Here is a 22,088-nt window from a genome sequence, read left to right as displayed (position 1 = left end):
AAAGAACGATGACAAAAAGCAGAACGGACAAAGGACAAAAGATGGTATGGAGATAGAATGTACAGAAAGGCAAGAGAAAAAGTGTACGAACAGTACGGACAAACAGCAACAGTACGGAGCAAACCTAGCCAAACGAACGGAAACCCACGCGCATACGTACGAAAACCCACAGAGGAACTGAGGCTGTACGGCAGGCTAGGCTAAGCAGGAACGCTCTTCACACACACCCCTCTCTCTCTCTCTCACACACACACACACATTTTATAGTAAAAGCTTTGATTGATTATATTGCAAGAATAGTCACCTCAAAAAAGAGACGCTAGAAAATACATCAACTGAAGATCTCAGTATGAGCCACATTTTGCTCGTTATGATATTTTCTCTGCTGGAGAGCACTCTTTCTTTGGGGTGGCTTTTTTGGTGAGGCATGATCTTCAGCCCATTGTGGCTCTCAATGATCGCCACGGGAGATGGATTATTATGGAATGCCTGGTTCTATTATGGAATGCCTGGTTCAAACACACACACATTTGTTTTGGGGTGAAAATTTTTATGCTTTATATTACAAAATAGCTTCCCCTAAAAAGGAAGCTCAAGAGTACATCAACTGAAAAATTCCAGTATATGACAAGTATACATTGTAATCTATGTAATGAGTTTGCAAACAATCAAAGAGAGATTGCTGCAAACATCATCTTAAAAAAAAGAAAAGTAGAAAAGGTAGAATCACCAAAGACTCCGTGGTTTCTATCTCTCCAAAGAGTCTAGAATGCCCAGTAGCACACCCATGAAAAGAACAACTCAAACTCCGGTCGGCGAGGATGAATCCCAAAAAGCCAGGAAGCATGAGGGAATCTCAATTGCAACCGCTGCCGAAGAAGACCCAAGAAGTCACAAGTGTCGAGGCAGTGCCCAAAAATATGAGACATAGACACCCTCTGAGCCAAACAACGACAACAAAAAGCGGGAGCAATACATCGACGTGCTAGGAGCTGTCTAGATTGAAGAACCCCCAAGAGAATGCACCATAAAAAGACCTGTTGTCGAAGAGGGACCTTGGAATGCCAAATGTGCTTCAATCTTTTATGCCACAAATTTGCTCAATGATCCAAATGCCAAATCTGATTTGCCCTAGTTGCAACCCAGGTGGAGGGAATCGAACTTTACATAGAGGACACTGCATATTGGAGAGCTTCAAAGGACGAATGGATGAGTGTGATGAAAGAAGAGTCCAATCTTGAAGGTTGTAGAGGCGGTATGGGCTGAAAGGGCAGAAGCATACGAGTAATAGCCTGCCATACAAGGCGATAGTGCATACATAAACTATACTTTCCAGCAGCCAAAGGAAAGGAAAGGAGAGTGCCATCATCGTGAATGACATCAGCCACAAAATAGATCCCTTTGGAATTAAGGAAATATGAACATCAGGGCTCCTGCAAGGCCAACGATGGGGAAAAACTAGTGACCAGTGGATGCTCTCAACTCTCAAAGAGTTATCCTACAATGAGTCACGGTCATGCCAAGCCAAATGTGAAAGAATATGCTTCCAATCCGACAACATGCGAGAAACAAGAGAGCAACCTTTGACCTTGCCTTCAATGTGACCTAAAAGAAAGTCCCACTGAGTGTGCCGCCGCAAGGGTGGTGATTTGGATAAGCAAAAAACGCATCATAGCAGCCCAAGGGTGATCCCCATGTAAGAATTGAAGCATCATTTTCCCCTATGAGCAAGAATATGCACATGAATATTAAGAATATTCAGCCCCCCATGCATTTTTGGTGAACATAACTGCTGTATTGGAAGCAGGCACAAGCTTTTCCTGCCATGTTTGGTACGCCAAAAAATTTCCATGATGATGGACATAAAGGAGGAAAGATCTCCTTAGCTAAAAAAGATCAAAGGCAAATAGAATTGAAAGTAGGCCACCAAAATGGATTAAGCAATTCGAAGCCAGACATGCAAAGGCCAAGTGGCTAACTTCCACTATTCAAGCTTTTTCTTATTTTGACCGCAAACCATGCAAGCCTTGGGTTTTGGTCCAAAATTGCAGCATATTATCTATTGGCTCTATAGTGACAGCAAAGCTGCTTGCATACTATCGGGGGATCTTCTGAATCTTGGACTCTCCGTTGTTTAGTCCGCCAGGGCTGTCCTCTTAGTGCCATTTTGTATGCTATAGCCATGCATCCCATATTTCAATACATGGATCATTTGGTGGCGACTTGGTTTGAAGATTCCTGGAAGCCACCCTATGGTTGCTCAGGCTTATGCAGATGATTCTTTTTTCACGCCAGGGCTGTCCTCTTAGTGCCATTTTGTATGCTCTAGCCATGCATCCCATATTTCAATACATGGATCATTTGGTGGCGACTTGGTTTGGAGATTCCTGGAAGCCGCCCTATGGTTGCTCAGGCTTATGCAGATGATTCTTTTTTCATGCCACAGAATACTGAGAGGTACCTTTCCTCTCTTATGCAAGCCCTCTCTTTGTATGGGTTGGCTGCTGGTCTTCATGTGAATTTTCAGAAATCTCGCTTGTTGCCTTTGCATTCTAAAGACTAGCATAGTCTTTTATGGCCGGGGGAAATTGTCCCACCCACTTAGCTAGTACGCCATCTTGGTTATCCTCTGGGTTGGATGATTACTCGTCGTCAACAAACTGATTGGGTCCTACAGTTAGACCATCCCAGCCAAGAGATTTCCATCTACCACATGATTTACCACCATCACTTAACTCTCTTTCAGTGACAGGAGCTTCCATATCTGAGGCCTGTGCCGGTGAGACGATTGGTGTGACATGCTGTAATAATTTTTTCCTTGCTGAAATGACCTCTTGCGAAGGTAAATCTGCTTTCCCAAACTGAGAAGAAAAATGGCGAACACAAGCTGTACCAAGCTGTGCCTTAGAAGAAGTCCAAACACCATCCGATAACAAAGCTCTGCAAATATTTTGAGATTGCCTTTTGTAATGCAGCCCTTTAAAAAATGCTTTGTAGGAGCAGCCTTTATCCAAAAAAGCTCTATGTCGCGCACGTGTCTCCTATTTGGCTATTTTTGTGTTGTCATTACATTGCAGATAATATTTTGCCTTACATAGAATCTAATTTTCCTGAGAAGAAAGAGTCTCTGCTCTGTCAAAGACTGACACTGACATTTTGCCTTAGCAAACATTGTCCCGCAAGCTCTTGATATAGCTTTTGCCATAATTACGAATAACTACCGTGCAACAAAAGCTTCCCAAGCAAAATCAATGCCAATGGTAGCTTGTTGAGATAGTGGCTGAACTGCATCTTTAACCAGTGCCTTGTATGCTTCATGCTCCAAATAACTATTGTTTACAAGGAGCAATATTCTGTGCTCAAGCCTGTCATCAAGTATCTCATGGAAACAAATCCTCAAACACAAAGGGGCATGATCAGAATGTGTGAAAGTGTAATTCACCCATAAATTGACAGTGAGAAAATCATAGTGCTTAGGATCAACCCTATACCATTGATCCAATTGTGCTCGATAAGCAGACTGAGCATTGTTTTGAAATGTATAACCATGCAGCATAGGCTGTGATTCTTTCCATAGATCAATAAGCAGAGCTGAGCCAATAAATTAGACCAATACTGAAGCTCAAAGGCTAACATATGAGTGCGGCTTGAAGTATTGTCACACGGTTGAGGAGCATTATTAAAATCTCCAGAAATGAAGGCATGTTGCTTCCAGGGATAATTTTGCATATCAACTCAAATTAAACCTCTGCCGCGAGAAGATTGTGGCGCATAAACCGATGCAAATTGAAAGCTTCCCCCTATATAAGACATTGGATGATCAACCATCTCTACCTTGACTATCATTTAGAGCAACCACTGGCTGTAACTCATGTTTCACCAGGAAAACCATACCTGGTAAAGAATGTTCTCCTGCATAGAAAATATCATAACCAGAAAAGCTGCCCATGATTATGCTCTTGCAATGCAAATTTGTCAGGCTGCAATTGATGCAGGTATCCCCAAACCAACTTCCATTTCCTCGGATCACATAGACCCTGTACATTAAGAGTAAGACACTTTATGTATGACAACATATTTACAAAGTATTCACATGTGAGAAACAAAAAGATCAAGATTGCATTTCAACCTCAAGGTCCGACCCCCGACCCTGAGATGAAACTAATGTCTGGGGTGCTGGCCAGAGAGTACGGCTTGCTGTCACTACAACCCAAGTAATTCCAATCCTTGAATTTTCTTGTGGAGTGTTCCCACTCAAAGATGAGCCATTCCAAGTACGTGAAGAAAGAGGTCTCCTTGTTGTCATAATTTTTCTTGGACTCTGCCATTTCCTGCAAAGTTTTTTCCTTTGCTTTCGATTGAGAAGTTGAAGGCATCGAAGCAGAAGCATTAGCATTTGACGCAGCTGAAGCTTTCCCCTTTTCCTGAGCTGCATTTGCTGGTTTATTAAACTTATTCTTGGCCTAAGAGGAGGCAGGAGTATCCTTGGGATGCATATAAACAAGCATAGCATCTGAACACATTTTGTGCAAGACCAGAGGGCACTGTGAAGCCATGTGCCCAAACTTCTTGCACTCAAAGCAAGCCCCTGCAAATAATCCCCATTTCAACTTGCACTACCCATTGCAACATTATTAACCGTAACTGAAAATGAATAGAGTGGTATTATATGTATCTCACAAGATGCAAAATCTATTCGAGTTGCCATTTGGCCGGGATGGACACATACCACCTTCCCCAAAGAGGCTGCAATTTTTGGCAACAAGGAGACAAGACATTGAGGTAAGTCCACAACTTCCACCCATTGAGACAACGATGCCTAATCAAAGTCCCTGGTAGGCGACAATGTACCATCTTCTGTCCATAAAAGAGAGGGGAGTACTCAAGAAGCATCTGCTTGTGCTATTCGTCCACTATAATCACATCAAAGAAGCCCATGACTGCATAATGCACTTTGCGAACAAAACAGCCCCCCAAAGTGCGTGCCAGCCAATTTCCAACATCCGTTGCAGTTGGCATCCTTCCTAAAAGGAAGATAATAACTGCATGTTTGGCATATTCACGCACAGGTCCACAATGTCCTCTACTTCCACATTATTCCTACAGTGGGAGTAGGATCTTTCCAATCCTTGCGTGTATCATCAAAGCCCTCATGCATCACATCATAAACTAATTGAGCCTCCAAAGAAACATGCCTAGGATCATCCTCACCCAAATCTTGCTTGTGTCTTTTATTCATGTATGTCTTCGAAAAATGTATTTGGAGATAGAAGAAAGAAACAGAACTTGAACAGGAAGAAAGTGAAGGCAAGCCGAAAGAGGGTATAGAATAGGAGTAAACAAAAAAGAAAAAAGGGGGGCTTATATATATGAGCAGCAAATAGTAAAAGGACTTACAAAGGGCTGATATGTATGACCAAAGGCAAGACAAAAGGACAGAAGAAAGAAACGACTAGCAACAAAGCCCGAAAGAGAGTGAAAAAGAAACGATAGCAGCAATTCCTGCGCCAGCTGATGCCGTATAGGCTGTGCAGCATGTACGAAACTGTACCGTACAGGTACGGGCGGCAAAGAAACTGCAAAAGATCCACGAATGGAGAAAAAGGGGACGCAGAGGTTAGCAAGGACGATGCAAAAACGCCGCGAGCACAAACAAGACCTGGCAGGGGCTTCCATATGGCAGGGAAACCCTAGGCGGGTAGGCTGCAACAGATGGACTCCATAGCTAAGCTCCTCACGCCATAGTTACTAGGGAACGCCGTTTTCCCATCCGAAACGCGTGGAACCCCGTTCCAGAGAAGAGGGAACCCTGGAACCCCCTGAAACCTGTATGGAACGTTCCAGCCAGGGTGTTACCAGGGAACCCTGTTTCAGGGTACCCGAAACCCATTCCAGACCTAAACCCGGCATTCTGAGTTTAGGGTTTCCTCCTCAACCCTGTTCCGGGAGCGGCGGCCGCCTTTTTTCCACCATTTCGACTTGCAGCCCTTCACTTGCTCTCTCCCTCCTTCAGCAACCCGACTCCTCCATCCAATAACTCTCCAACTACTCCCTTCCTCCCTCCCTCCCTCCCTCCTTCCATCCAACTACTCCCTCCCTCCCTCCTACTCCCTCCCTCCATCCTTCCATCTACTCCCTCCCTCCATCCATCTACTCGCTCCCTCCCTCCATCTACTCATTCTTTTCATAATTGGTTTATTTTTATATGAATTGATGATGTGTCATATGACGTGGTGTTCCGGTTCCGGTTCCCCCGTTCCCCCTTCCCGTTCCCTGGTAACTATGCCTCACGCTTCACACACACCACACAACACACTCTTTTTTTATAGTGAAAACTTTTGATTGATTATATTACAAGAGTAGCGACCTCAAAAACGAGGCAACCGTAAGTACATCAACTGAAAATCTCTATGTATGCTAGATATACATCATGATCTATGCAATTCGTTTGCAAGCAATCAAAGAATGATTGCTACAGAGAATGCTTAAAAAAGCTAAACAAGAAAAAATTGGGATCACCAAAGACTTTACAGTTCCGGTCTATCCATAAAGTCCAGAGAGCCCAATAGCAAACCCAAACAAAGAAAAGATGAAACTCCGGTTTGGGTGGATGAAAACCAAAGAGCTAGAGAGACTTCCCAAAAGGAACAGTCGAGAATCTTGCTCGCATGTGCTGCTGAAGAAGATCAATCAACTCACGAGAACATGGACAAAACCAAGATAAATGAGGCACAGTCTCCTGAGACCTCAAGCATCTGTGGCAACGAGCAAGAGCAATATGTCTACGAGCCAATATCTGTCCAGATGAAAAAATGCCCAGAAGCACTTGCCATGAGAAAACCTGTTGCCGAAGAGGAGTTTTGTAGGCCCAAAGCTGCTGTAATCTCTTTCTCCACCATTTGGTTCGGCGATGCATTCGCCAAATAGAATTGCCTTTCTCTGAAACCCAAGGTTGAGGCAAAAGGATTCTATACAATGCAGGCACCATAATCTGAGATAGCCTAGGACCCTGGTGAAGTCAAAGTCCAATCCTCCAACCTATCCTGAAGTTCCAAAGAAGAAATTGGAACAAAAGGCGAAAGTATACAAGCAACTTTGTTGCCACAAAGAACAATAATGAGCGCCCAAGCCATACCGTGTAGCTGCCAGAGAAAAAGGTAGCACAGAGCCATCATCATGAATAACATCAGCAGCAGAAGTGATGCCCTTAAAAGAAACAAAGTAGGATTCTATACAATGCAGGCACCATAATCTGAGATAGCCTAGGACCCTGGTGAAGTCAAAGTCCAATCCTCCAACCTGTCCTGAAGTTCCAAAGGAGAAATTGGAACAAAAGGCAAAAGTATACAAGCAACTTGTTGCCACAAAGCACAATAATGAGCGCCCAAGCCATACCGTGTAGCTGCCAGAGAAAAAGGTAGCACAGAGCCATCATCATGAATAACATCAGCAGCAGAAGTGATGCCCTTAAAAGAAACAAAGTAGGAACGGCAAGGTTCATGTAAAGCCAGTGGAGATTGAAAAACTATCGACCAGTGAATGCTTTTAGCTCGCAAGGAATTTACCCAACGAAGACTATCGACCATGCCATTCTAGATGAGAAAGGACGTGATTCCAATCAAGAAGCAAACTAGAGACTAAAGGGTAGCTAGGCAAAGTGTCATCCATGCGACCAAATAAAAAATCCCAATAATTAATTTGCCAATGACCAAAGGCAGAAATACTGATATGTGTGACTAGAGACGTAATCATAAGAGCCCAAGGCTGATCACCTTGCAGAAATTGCTGCAACATTTTTTCCCTGAGCAAGAATATGCACCTGGATATTCGTGATGTTCAAACTACCATGCATCTTAGGAGAACAAAGTCGATGCACTAAAAGTAGTCTGATACTTTTTCTGCCATGTTTGAAACGCCAAAAGATTTCCATAATGACAGACATGAAAGAAGTAAGATCTGCCTTGGTGAATAGTATCAAAGGCAAATAAAATTAAATATATGCCACAAGGATGGATTGCACTATCCAAAGCCGAACATGCAAAGGCCAAGTTGCCAATTTCCAATATTCTAGCTTTTTTCGAAGCTTGACCATCACCCAATCAGTTTGTTGACGACGAGTGAGACCCCATCCCAAAGGGTAACAAAGGTGACGAACAATCTAAGCGGGTGAAATGATTTTCCCGGGCCACAAAAGACTACGCTAGTCTTTAGATGCAATGGGAGCAGTTTGGACTTTTAAAAATTTATGAAGACCAGCTACCAACCCATAAACAGAGAGCCTGCATCAATGCAGAAAGATCATTTTGCGTATTCTTCGGGGTAACGAAGAAATCATCAGCATAGGCTTGAGCAATCATGCTGCGATTTGCATCCAATTCCAAACCATTAAGGGAGCTTGTAGCCACGAGATGATCAATATATTGCAGCATAGGATGAGTAGCAATGGCATATAATAAAGCGCTGAGGGGACATCCCTAACAAACCGAACATCGAAGAGTCCATTCATCAGAGAGATCTCCAGAAAGAATGCAAGCTGCATTGCTGTCCCTGTAAAGCCAGTAAATAATCTGCTGCATTTTTGTTCCAAACCCCAAAGATTGCATTGTTTGCAAGATGAATTTCCATTGAACTGTATCACAGTCTTTTGCAATATCCACCTGTAAGAGCAAAACATCTTGTTGCGTGTATTTAGCATATTCAATCCCAATATAAGCATTGGCAATATTATCTGTGATATGCCTACGAGGAATGAAGCCATATTGTGAAGGATGCAGCCCATCATGCAAATAACTTTTAATACGATTAACAACCATTTTGGCTATGATCTTGTAAATGACTGGCATGAGCGTTATTGGTCTCCAATCGGTGAGTGAATCACATAGCTGTTTTTTGAGAAGGAGCTTGACAAGTCCTTTTCCCCATGACATAGGCATTTGCTGATTTCCCAGGCTGAATTAACCAGTTGCAGCAAAGTTTGCTTGAGGGTATCCTAGAAGGCAAGAAAAAATTCCACAGTGAGACCATCCCATCCTGGAGATTTCCATCTACCATAGGATTTAACAACATCTGACAATTCTCTTTCCGTGAAAGGAATTTCCAATTCCAAAGCCTGAGCATCAGAGAGGATGGGATGGACATGCTGCAAAAGAAGCTGACAGGCAGACATAACCTGAGGAGAAAGTATGTCCACATGCCCAAAATGAGATGAAAAGTGTTGCACACAAAAAGCAGCAAGCTCTGAGCGGGATGAGGACCAAGAACCATGAGGCATCCAGATTCGACAAATATTGGCAACCTGTCTTTTGTAATGCAAACTTTTGAAGAATTGCTTGGAAGAGCAACCTTTATCCAAAAAAGCCCTTTGCCGAGATCGGGTCTCCCATTTAGCAAGCTTTCTTCGATCATTTGATTGGAGACAAAATTTAGCCTGACATAATAGCATGCTTTCTTCTAAAGACAAAGGCCGAAGATTCTCTTTCAAGATTAGTAATGACAAAATATGAAGAGGGGAGAGGAGAAGAGTGGAGATGAGGAGAGAAGGCACAACTAGAAAGCACACAAAAAATGACTAATTGTACACTAGATTTAGATGAAAATGTAGCAACGCCTATGATCAGTAGAAAACACGGTGACTTGGCCACTCACCAAGCAAGCGATTTCCAGACAATGGATCACTAAGCTACCTCAACAACGAACTTCATGCAAGACCTAAGGGCAAGGCAAGCAATGCAAGAGCGTCTCCTCCATAGGGGAATCACTAGCAAGCAACAACGACGACGCCCCACGACAATGAAAATTCTAGAGCAACGAAATCTAGAAGATTCTATCCAAAATCAAGTGAAGGCATCAAAATGCATATGCAAGCATCTTAGATCCAACAAGGCAAACAAGAAAAGACTTCTTACTTTAGGTAATGAAGAGTCATGTTCTTTAAGAGAGAAGGATGTTGTTGAACCAAATGTCGCCACTCTTCTTTGTCTATCTTCCCATCTTGCTTTACATCAGCCTCCTCAAATGTCTGCAGAGATATTGCAAATGGCATATTCCAATTGATTAGTTGATGAATTAATATCAGTTACTACTGAACTCTTCATTTCTGAAATGATCCCTCTAGATAAATTTTTAACAGCAAGCAATTAGAGGCATATACAGCAAGAGTCAAACTAGATGTAAGTGCAATGGAACAGGCGTTAAGATCTCCTTCCCAATCTTGAGACATATTATGAATTACCATTTGTTATACCATTTCCTCTGTTTTTCCTTCCTAACCAAATGAATTGAATGTGCCACTTGTAAAGGCAGATACGATTAGCCCTATAGAAAAGATAAATGCAAGACAGCATTACTCACTCAATTTTCCTGATTAGAGGAGTACCAAGCAAAAATTAAAGGCACATTTGCGATGGCAATCAAGAGATCAGAGGTTTGGTTGGGTGAGTATATTCTTCTTCCTAGGTGTACATCACCCACAAAAATTGCCTACCTTTAATGCCCGTATCTTCTACCCACAAAATTCAGATTAAGTCACGTAACATATCTAAATCAATTGGCAAGAGACAATCCGTAAGAATAGTGTTTGTTTTTCAATAATTGTGTTATGTAAAAGAACTGATAGCTGAAGGCTCTTACAAACGCTGAACTGAGATCAAAATCCAAATATCTGCATTGTCAGAAAAGGGGGCTGCACACCTTACGTGCAGTTATCCAGCAAGCACTCATTAGCATTTATAATAAAGCCTTTCCTAAAAAGAAGTGGCATAACGGATGGCATAGCTTAACTAAATTAATCACCCAATTGTAACTGACTTTGAGGAGTTTGCATAAAAACGCAACATACCTTGTCAAGGATATCCTCAATAACATCATTAGAAAGGTTCATGCCAGATTCGGCAAGAGTAGTCAAAACCATGTATTTTACCTGCAATCCCAAACAATGCAAAGTCAATATCAACTAGTATCATTGTTTACTTGAATTCCAGCAAGCATTGTAACCAGTTCTATACTGCACATGCGTCTGACTCTCTTTACAGAGCGACTTTAGAATGTGACTTTGTGAAAAAATGGAGAGGGAACACTAATATTGGATCCTCCAGCCGCCTCTGGGTTTTCCCCAGCATTATAGATTCGAATCCATATCAGGTAGTGTTACTTTCCCTCCATGGAGAAGACCTTCCGTGAATCTTAGACCATGAGGAAAATGTCTTGATTTTCATAAATGAAAGGCTGTAACATAACATAAATATAAAAATGTCTTCTCTATTCTTCCTCCAAATAGTGGTCCTGTGCCAAAAAGGTGCCAGGAAAGGACCTTAAGAACCAGAGAGTTCTAACTCAATTCATCTTTCATAAAAGATTACTTCATAGCAGACCACCTATCTGGCAAGCTGATCCCTGTTGCCCTGGGTAGGGAGCACCCTTCCTCTTCATGCTGCCTGTCATGCCTGCCCACTCCCCCAATCCCCCCTTTTTTTTTCCTGCACTGCCACTCAGCATTAAGTGGCTTCCTGCCGTCTACACTTGCTGAGGCCAGCCACTCACAACCACCCCCGGCATGAACCCTTTCAGATCCCTCCCTCCCAACCGCAGCTTGACCATATTCATCCTAGCCATCCCCTCTCCGCCACTACTCTCATTAGGGTTGTTGTCTCGTTAGCTATCCTACTCCCTGGCATTCTTCAACCCGAATGGCATCACTTTGCTTGCGTATGCTCCCCATTCGGTGATGAAGGTCGTCTTCTCTTGACTTTCTTCGGCAGTGTGATTTGATTGTACCCACTGTATCCGTGAATGAAAGTATATATCTCTTGCCCTGCTACTTTGTCTAGGACCTTTTCTGTGAACGGTAACAAGAATGGGTCTTTGATAGAAGTTAACACAGACTCTCAACTTTGCCATGTTTCTTTGGCACAATTATGATTGGGAACAGCCAATCACTTCGGTACCTGATAGACAAATAGCGGTTGGGCAATAAGTTCGCATAGTTGGGGTTTGTTTGATACTATACTACCTCTGCTGACAAATTGGCTTCGCATCTGTAATGAAGGGGATTTGGTGTTGAATCGAATTTGGTGGTACCCTTTCAAGTCAGCGTATTCCCATGAGAATAAATCCTTACTCTCCTGGAAGAGTTCCTAGGGCCTACTGACAAATTAATCGGAGGTTCTTCGTTGATGAAGTTCTTCGTTGATTTGGATCAACTTCAATTCTTTACGTGAAGTCAAATTCAAATGTTTGATGGCTTGCTCTTCTATAATTCAGCCATACTGCTGATAGGTTCTTCCTGGTATACTCTTTGTCCCTCTTCATCCTGGATGAAGCCTTTTGGGGAGGTCATCTTAGAGTCTTTGTCTTCTTCCGACATCCTGATGGCTACCGGCATTGCCCCAATCATTGCAATGAGTAAAATGTTAGAGGGCCAGTAGCTTATCCTCAACGTTTGGGGTGTATGCATTGTCCATCTCCAAGCATTCTGGCTTGCATTCCTTTTGGATCGTGCATTTACCCATCGGACCCATTGTGTGACATGGTGAGGGAAACGCCAACTTATGGAATAGAATATAAGAGAAGCTATACTTTAAATTGTTAGATTCACTAATTGGGAAAGGTGCCCAAATGATTAAATCTCCACTTTTGGATATTACTTCAACATTGGATCTGGCTTAATATTGTGAAGCAACAAGAAATAATGAGCTATCGTGTTATCCTCCACAAAGCTAAATATAGAGCAGCCCCAAATGCATCCTGTAAATCTCCTTGAGGAGTATCTCGATTAATGTTGGTCTTACACAAAAGGATCCAACTCCTTCATTTACATATAACTCGAGCTCTATTAAATTAGAGCTCTATTAAACATATAGAAGTCCAACATCACTTCATACGTGAAAAGATTCTGACAATAAATGGACCTGGTATATTATCCGATAGGAAAATATCCAAACCAAAAAAAAATTATGCCCAAAAATAAGATACAAATATCCTAACGAAAAATCCTATTAAAATAAAGCAAGAGAAGTTTTCCAAACATGATGGGTGTAAGTGACAGTGGTGAAGGGAGGATGGAAAATTGAGAGATATGGAGCTTCAGAAAACTCTGTGAAGATGAGAGATGTAGAGATAAAGAGAGCTAAGAAAGAGATAAAAAAGAGCTGAAAAATGGAAAAGGAACTCACGTGGGAGCAGAGTCTGGATACAATTCTCAATATAACTTGGAGCCTAAAGGCCCTTATTTTATACACTAGGCCAGCCAACTAGAAAGCATGTGCTTTCTAAAGTTGGGCCTGCTTTTCGTGCCTGAAATAGGTGCTTTTCTCTAGAAAGTTGAGCTTTCTCCAAAATCTTGGGCTCTCCCCAAAAACAGACGCTTTTCTCAATTGAATGGGTGCCTTTAATGCTTTTAGCTCAAGTAGGCCCTTCATTAATTGGGGTGCCACTTGTCTTGTGCTTTTACCCTTAAAAAGTGGGGGAATTCAGCATTCTCCAAATCCATCCACCTTGCACAAACAATATCCAACACTTTAACCCATTTGAGGTTAGGGAAATGCATGCATTTTAGTTATTGAACTAATCCTAATCCCTTATGGGTGTCCCCACAGCGTTATTTAACCAATGTAATGCAAAGGAAAATTAAAGTGGTTCTCGTTAATTGAGCTCAACTTCTTTGACCGAAGACAATCTTAAAGATTTCTCTTTATTTTTTAGGAGAAGATACAAACATGTGACAAATGCAGTCTAATCGTGATGGGTCTCTCTCTCTCTCTCTCATCTATGGACAAAAATCAGCATGTTGTACCTTCAGAGAAATGAAATCCACACACCTCCAGAATCATCCTATCAAGGCACTCAAGAAAGGTAGACCATACACACGAGGAAAAAACTTGCAATGGGGGTTAGAAAAGAAGGAGAGTATATCACATTACCCTAGCCAAACACTAGTTTCTCTGGATTTCATGACATTACATTTCATGACTCCTTTGGCTTGCACATTGATTTTTCAAATTGATTTGTCTTTTACTATAAGATTGATTTCTTCTAACTAAGTAAAAGAAAAGAAAAGAATAAACATACCTTGAAGGTCATACTAACCTAAGAATCAGAAAACATAAGTCTAGAGGAATCCAAGAATAGGCACAAACACATCCTCCAAAAATAGAAAGAGATGTATCAAGTCGATGACCAAATGGCAAGCAATATATATGAAAGAGATGAAAAATATCGTGTCTTTCCTATTTTGGACATTGGACACCCAATAACCATTATTGCATGTCAGTTGAAGCCACATACCATGTCAAATCATATCATTCTCAGTCACAAAATTGTTTAAGATCTTGGTTCTCAAAGTACACGTAAAATATCAAATGATGTGCAATATGACACATAGGGTGATGTGCAATGATGCCTAGATAATGTGGCAATTATAATCACCCATTCCCATTGTCTTATTTTAGCACGGTCCTGGAAAGTGAACGTTTTGGATGTATGTGACTCTATGGCCTAAAGCATCTGGACAATGAGAAAGAAGGCCCAGCTTCTGAATAACCAGCTTATGAGGTAAATAAACACAAGAGAGCCTACGCCACTCATCATAGTATTGCATAACCCATGACCCATGGCATTTTATCCTCTCATGTATAATTTATCAACTTTTCATTCCAATAGTTTTTGATACCGACATGTACAGGTTCAAATCATTTACTTCAGGATTCCAAGGCATTCAAAGCATTGCTTAGAAGGTGTTTCAAAATGTAAATTTTTTAGCAAGCATCGTAAATACTTGGGCGATCACCAAGCTAACCATTTATAAGAAGTCAGGACTGACCTCTTCCCGCTGAATGAATCCTTGTTGTTTCAAATCATACAGCCGAAATGAAACTGCATCCAAAGTTTGCAATTAGTACAAATCATATCCCAAAGGTAAAATAGACACAGTCATGAACTTTCACCATCATAAAAGACACGGCATAATAGGCCCCTATCCAAATTCAAAGCAGAGCTAGAAGATTTGAAGGTAGAAGCTTCAAATTTGGCAATTGTCTGTCAAATATAGAAGTTTTCTTCACGCTGAGATAACCTACTAAGTTTCCAGCCACAGGTGCACTAACATCCAAAAAGAATATAGTAAATGGGCATGATGTGTACTTTAATGTGAGGATGTAAAAATGGGCCATATCAGCAAGCTAGGACATCTATTGGTTGTACTCTTATCTTTTGTCAAATTCGTGTTAGTTTTTATGTTTTAAAGGCGGGCTTGAGCAGCAAAGTGCAGATTAAGTCCCTTTTCTAGTATAATCACAAACTGATCTGGTGTTGTAGTTGTGCAATCCTCAGGCAAGACATGAGGCCGATTAAAAAACTTGAGCTACCAAGAAGAAATATATTGTCTTTATTCAAGCCACAAGCTCAAGTTTCCATTAAAATCCCAAATTTTCATCCTCAAAAGTTGACTCAAAGCCATGGAGGGTCGAGTCTTGAATAATGTTTAGTAAATTTAAGTCAACTAATAATGTTGCATGCATGAACTTTTGCGCACTATGCCTCGAGGATTCAAGTCAAGCAAATGGAATGTGTTCGTATAAGCAAAGTGAAGAGTTGTTTTAGGATGCACTACCATTATCAGAGCAAAGGCGCACCTTTAGAACACATATAGAAAGCCAAATTCGATGGTTCTATAATTTTTTATACATGTCGAGCAAAGTGCTAGAAGCATCTCCTTTATCCTTGGTGAGAACGACCTACACGAGCTACACTGTGTGGGCAAAGGCTGGTGGCATCAACTATTAAACTTTTTTCAAAGACAACTGGAGCCTAAGCACTTGCAGAGAACCATCATGCATTTCTAGTGTTTGAATGCCACCGACCAACTAGAATGACAGAGGTGTAATAAAGTCTCTCCCAAGAAGATAGAGGTGTAATAAAGTCTCCCAAGAACAATACGTTGTCATGGAAGCTTCTGGAGTCGCGTGATACTAAAACATCTTAAATCCACCAACTCTACGATATGGACATCCATCTTGAATCCAATTTATAGATACAGTAATTCTGGTCGCTTGGTTTTCATCCAATCAAGGAGGGCTATGATTATTTTTACTAGGTTTGTTATTGGGCTCTATGGACCCTATGGAAAAATCGCGGATTAGGCCATTGGTGATCCCTCTCTTGCTAGACAGCAATTCTTCCGAGCATTTCTATGGCAATCATTCTATGATTGTCTAGACACATGCGGGAGATCTAGATTATCCTGTCTTTTTGTCATATAATAATATCTTCTGATACTTGTAACTGCCTCTCTCTTTCTTTGGGACAGTTTCTTGTAATATAATCATGAATGGATTTCACCAAAAAATAGATGTGTGCGTGTGCGTGTGCGTGTGTGTTATTGTATAAAGTTCTTCTACCCTTGCCTTGGGTTTCACAAAGGGCGAATCATCTTTGGCAAATAAATCCTCCTGCAAAGTCGTGGCGTAAGAGACTGCGAGGGGTTTGGAATTCTAAAATTCCTCCTCGACAACAAGTTTTCTTGTGGAGAGACTTGCTAGGAATTCCTCCATCTGGGCAACTTTTGGCACGCAGACATATTGCTCTGGTTGCCAAATGCTACTTTTGGAAAAAAAAATTGGCTTTTTGGGATTCACCCACCTAGACTAGAGTTTGATTTATTTTTCACTTGGCTTCGCTACTATTGGGCACTCTGGACCATATGGAAGGACACGAATCATATAGTTTTTGGTGATCCTACTTTTTCTATTTTCTCTTTTTACAAGCACTCCTTGCAGCAATCTTTCTATGATTGCCTGCAAACTCACTACATAGACTCAAATGTATACTTGTCATATACTAATATCTTTCTTGATGTATTTTGGTACATCCCATTTTGGGATAGTGACTCTGTAATATAAAGCAACAAAAATTTCCACCCCAAACAAAAAGTCTTTGTGTGTGTGTGTGTGTGTGTCTTATCTTTTCCTCAGGCCACTGCTTCCTATGCATTGGGAATGCACCATAAGTCGATATGGAAGAAAATTCCTGATTTGTTACATCCTTTTCTACCTGTTCCCCATGTGGCTGACACAGACAGGCTTATGGATTGGCAATTGCAACCCTCTGCTACATGCTCTCATCATGTTCCTCTGCCTGCCTTGACCTCCATCAAAGCCTACAGGCTTCTTCACCCTGCTCCATGGATAATATGCTAATACTCTGTGGCATATCAAGAAGCCCCTCTCATGGTGGCGGAAGAATCTCCGGATATTATGGAAGTGTGCCTTTGAAACAAAAACTTTTTCTTTGGAGATGCATGACAGGCACATTGTCAGTGGGAGTCACACTTGCCAAACATCGCATTGCACCATCCACATGTTTAAGATGTCAGGCTCCTTCAGAGACTGTCCCTCATTTGCTTTGGCACTGCCCGTGTTCAAGGAACCTCCTAGGGAGAATTTCAGATCATCTTCGGCTCCGTTTGCCGAGTCACAGATTTGGGAAACATTTTTGGCTATTTGGCAGATTTATGAGGTCTTTGTCTCAATACTCACTATTTCTCTCTTGGGTGAGATATTGGGCTCTTTGGACAATCTGGAGTCAGCATAATTTGGCATACTTGGATCGGCAGATTCACAAGTCATATGAATCTTTCCGAGCCTCATTGCGGCAATCCTTATATGATGCCTGCCATGAGGGTGATGTAGATGCTTCTTGCATAGAGCTTTTCTTTTTATGTTTCTGATCTTTAGGATACTCTCCATTTTGGAGACTTCCCATCTTGTAAATTTATGAGCATATAAATACAGCACTGGATATTACTATTAAAAAAAAAAAGTGTGTGTGTGTGTGTGAGAGAGAGAGAGTGAGTGTGTGGTAGTGTGTGCGGCCTCTGCTCTCCAGCCTCGCCAAGGACTCCTTCTAGGCTCCCTTTCTGTCCGTACACCTGTACGATCCCCATACGGTTTCCGTACGACCGTACAAACAGCTAGGGTAGGCTTGACATACCTCTGCACAGCTCCGCGCGCGTTTTAGCCCTCATCTCCTCGTAGATTTCTCATTGGACTTGTCAGGTCATGCCCCATTATGGATGAATCTGCACCTTGGTATGCCACTGGATGATTTGCCACCCCTTTCCAGTAGATTATTGCATGTTAATCAGGCTTATTTCCGACATCGCTATTTCCAGCAAATGATCAGACTTGCAATTCAACCCTTGCCTTTGCATGCCCAGGAGGACATGGATTATGCTTGGGACAGCTTTGTCTCTCGTATACAGAATGTCATTAGGGAGTATATGACTAAATGGAGGAATGAGGTTAAATGGGCAAAAAGGACAGCACAACAATTGACTGAATTTTCACATTTAAGGCCTCTCTCTGAATCAGAAAATGATTCCCTTTCACATGCTCAGATTAAACTGACTGCTAATGATCAGAGGAAATTGCCAAATGGCAGATTAGAGCAAGAATGAAGCCCCTCATGGATAAGGGCTGCTCATCAAAAGCCTTTTTCCAAGGCCTACATGCTACTCGAAAGAAAAACTCATGTCTAAGGGTAAGGAAGCTAGATGGCTCTTGGACGCACTCTTTCTCTGATCTCCAAGATGAATGCCAAAATTATTTCCAAAAATTGTTCTCTGCTCCTAGTTCCCCATCAAATCAAATGACTGATGCGAGGACTGAATTCCTCCAATATGTTTCTGAAATAGTGGAAATGGATTATGCTCTTACCTTGGAGAGACCTTTTACTGATACAGAACTTGATAATGCATTGTTCCACCTCAGCAAATACAAGTCCCCTAGTTGGGATGGCCTTACAATGGAATTTTATATTTCTTTTTGGGATGATTTGAAAGATGTCCTCTTGCAAATGATCAATGTTGCCTGGCAAGAAAATCAGTTACCGCACTCTTGGAAGCATGGCATTGTCAAACTTGTGCCCAAAAAACATCTGTGTGACCATATGTCAGATTGGAGGCCTATTACTTTGATGCCTGTAGTTTACAAACTCATAGCCAAAATGATTGTGTATAGGCTTCACGGAATACTGAATGCGGGCCTTCATCCTTATCACTATGGGTTTGTGCCGCGAAGACAAATCCATGACAATATCTCCAATGCATTGACTGCAATTGAATATGCTAAGTACTCGCATCAAGATGTGCTCATATTGCAGGTAGATACTGCTAAGGCATTTGACACTGTTCAATGGGATTTTATCTCTCAAATCATGACAAAGATGGGCTTTGGTCCAAAGATAGCAAATGCAGTTTACTGGCTTTATTCTCGCTCTACTTCTCAGTGCATTCTTGGGGGTCATCTATCTTGGTCATGGACATTGGGTAGATCAGTTAGACAGGGCTGCCCTCTTAGTGCTCTCTTCTATGCCATTGCGACCCATCCCCTCTTAATGTATCTTGATCATCTTACAAACACATGACAGATGACTAATCTTAAAATCCCTGGGGCTGCATCTTTTTTGGCACAAGCATATGCTGATGATTCCTTCTTCATGCCACAGAATTCTCCCCGGGAAGTTCACATGCTTATGACCACTCTATCATTGTGTGGATTGGCAGCGGGATTGCATGTCAATTTTGACAAATCTAAATTTCTTCCCTTGAAACAATGTGACTGGCATTCTATTCTTTGGCCAGGTCAGGTGGTGAATTCCATAGATGTAGTCAGACATTTGGGATATCCTATAGGATGGCATATCACCAAGAAGCAGCAGTTAAAATGGATCTTCCAAAGACTTCAACATAAACTGGAATACTGGAAAATGTCTACTTGGCCACTTCATGTCAAGCTCAAAATAGTACAGTCCATTGTAATGTCCTATGTCCAGTTCTCTTTGCCTTTGTTGCATTGGTCCTCCAGAGATATTTCAGCCTTTATGTCTCAAGCTATGGAGCTGTAACTGAAGGAACTCTCTGATCCTCTGGAAACATCCTGAAAGCTTTCCAAGCACCCACCATGGATGCAGGGTCCAACTCCCATCTAGACCACTGCATGTAGTGTGACATGCCCAATGATCTGCCATGCTCATCTAGTATGCAATCATTCCACATGACAGGCTGCCTCTCAAGGAGTTTCCTCCTAATGCTCTCCAACACAGGAGCGAACTGCTGTGCTGGAGAAATGCCCACCCCAACCTGGCATCCAAGATACCTGACGGAGAAACCCCTCTGAATCCAAGTGAAGCCAATATCAACACCCGAATCAAGAGTGTCCTCATCACTAATCTAGAAACGGTTGGATTTGTTCCAGTTACTGTGAGCTGCAAAACAAATCCAAGGCTGTCCTGAAAGAGGTAAGTGTCTGTGGAGTGGCATCCAAAAAAATAGCCGTGTCATCTGCTAGTCTGGAATTCTGTCTACCCTGTCATATGCTTTTTTGAAGTCCAGAAGGAGGATAGCAAGTCTATGGCCCTCATGCATAGCCCACTCAAAAGCCTCCCAAAGTGAGAATGTTATAAAAAATGCTTCTGCCATGGACAAAGCCTGTCTGCGTGTCATGTATAAGATCTGGCAGGATGGGCTGCAATCGCAGGCTGATGGCTTTCGCCAAGAGCTTATACAAAGTGCCCAATAAGGTGATCGGTCTCCACTGAGACACTAAATTTCTGCAACCTCCTTTTGGGATAAGATCAATGAGACCCTCTGAGAGTGAGTCCGGCATCTCACCCAAGTCCAAAACGCCCTGCAAGGCTGATATGATGGCACTACCGCTGTTGGGCGATGGTACTACAGATGAAAAGGGCTATAGGATCAACGACGGGGGATCAGCCGATGGGAGGAGTAGACAGGCAGAGACGATCTCCAATGGGAGAGAGGGAGGCAAAGAGCAAGGGAGAGGCTAAGGGAGACAGAGAGAAGAGGGAAGGGGGAGGAGAGCAGGGGACACGGGAAGCTGCAAGTAGGCTGTAAGTAGGAGGGAGGAGGAGGGGGAGTAGATAGATTAGATGTCGCATCCAAAGTACATTGCAAAAGAGGGGAGGGTACTTATATAGTACCTCCTTATCCCCTTTGACCTTTCTATCTTCCAAACACCCCCGAGTACTAATAACCCTAACCTCGACTAACTTAACCAGCTTTTGGTCTTAATTATTACCATCCCCGCTCAACATAATTTTTTCTTCAAAATTGCAAGTGATGGTGAAACTCCAAACTCCCTGCTGTAGAATAAACATGCTCCAAGATGCAGGCCACATGGGTCAAAAGGCCGATAGTTCTCTGCCATAGATGCTATGGAACCTCCTAGTCATATAAGCGTTGATCCCACTTAGCACACTCATCATCAAGAAGCTCCATAATCACATAGCCATTGCTTTTGCACCCCTCTTTATGCCTCGCTGTCCCTTTTCCTACTTTGGGAGCATTCATTGATTTTCCATATATAACACTGAATCTCTGGCTCCATAAGTTCTTGTGCTTCCTCAACATTCTAGGGATCTTCAGTCCTCACATGTAAGGCCTTCAACCTCGGGCTGTACCACTGTAATTTCCTTCTAACCATGACAGCCATGAGGTCTTTGAAAGCTGCCCATGTGTAGGGCTTTCAAGATGAAATCCTCATCTTCAACCACACGCCTGCCATCATAAAGAATCTTGCCCTCATTATCCGTTGGATACAATCTGAAATCAAGCTGACAGCCATTCTTCCTGCTTATTAGGATTATTGGTTTCTCCTTTGGATCTGGTCCGCCAAAATATCTGGTCTACCACACACTCGTTCAACCAAGCCGCTGCCATAATGTAAGAAAGACAAGCTATCCCTGACCTCAGATGGTACGCCCACATAGGCATGGTGCTGTTTTGACAAGGCAACATCAATGTCCCACTTGGCTTGCAAACTCATGCATATTGGGCACATGGTGTCCTTCCACATACTGTCCAGGCTGCATACACTGTCCACACTGCGTTCGAGGTTGTCTAGACTCTATGTAAAGCCTCCTATCTGATTGAGATTGAGGCCAACACTCCTCTCACAAGCATTGTGCTGAAATATAGCTGAGAAATAACTGCTGAAGGGACATGCTCTCCCAAAAGCATCCACATGAGGTTGGGATGCGCCAAATGGCAGTAGTGCATACCGGCCTCTATCCCCTAC

General features: G+C 42.3%; 1 protein-coding gene across 2 annotated transcripts in view; it reads right to left on the bottom strand.

The window, feature by feature from the left end:
• LOC147900677 (calcineurin B-like protein 3) overlaps positions 1-22,088 on the bottom strand; it is a 132,791-nt gene that overhangs the window by 14,446 nt on the left and 96,257 nt on the right. For both annotated transcript variants that reach the window (XM_087376255.1, XM_087376254.1), the window contains 3 exons: positions 14,816-14,868; positions 10,838-10,918; positions 9,906-10,018 (listed from right to left, as the gene is read on the bottom strand). In XM_087376255.1, the coding sequence (XP_087232381.1) occupies positions 9,906-10,018; positions 10,838-10,918; positions 14,816-14,868 (247 nt within the window). The remainder of the gene's footprint in view (positions 1-9,905; positions 10,019-10,837; positions 10,919-14,815; positions 14,869-22,088) is intronic.

This window comes from Dipteris shenzhenensis, chromosome 6 (assembly GCF_047967505.1).
Source record: "Dipteris shenzhenensis isolate YYH24624 ecotype China chromosome 6, Dip_SZ_1.0, whole genome shotgun sequence".
In the NCBI taxonomy this organism is placed as follows: Eukaryota; Viridiplantae; Streptophyta; class Polypodiopsida; order Gleicheniales; family Dipteridaceae; genus Dipteris; species Dipteris shenzhenensis.
Note: the sequence above shows the minus strand (reverse complement) of the source record. Positions and strands in the feature narration are given on the sequence as shown.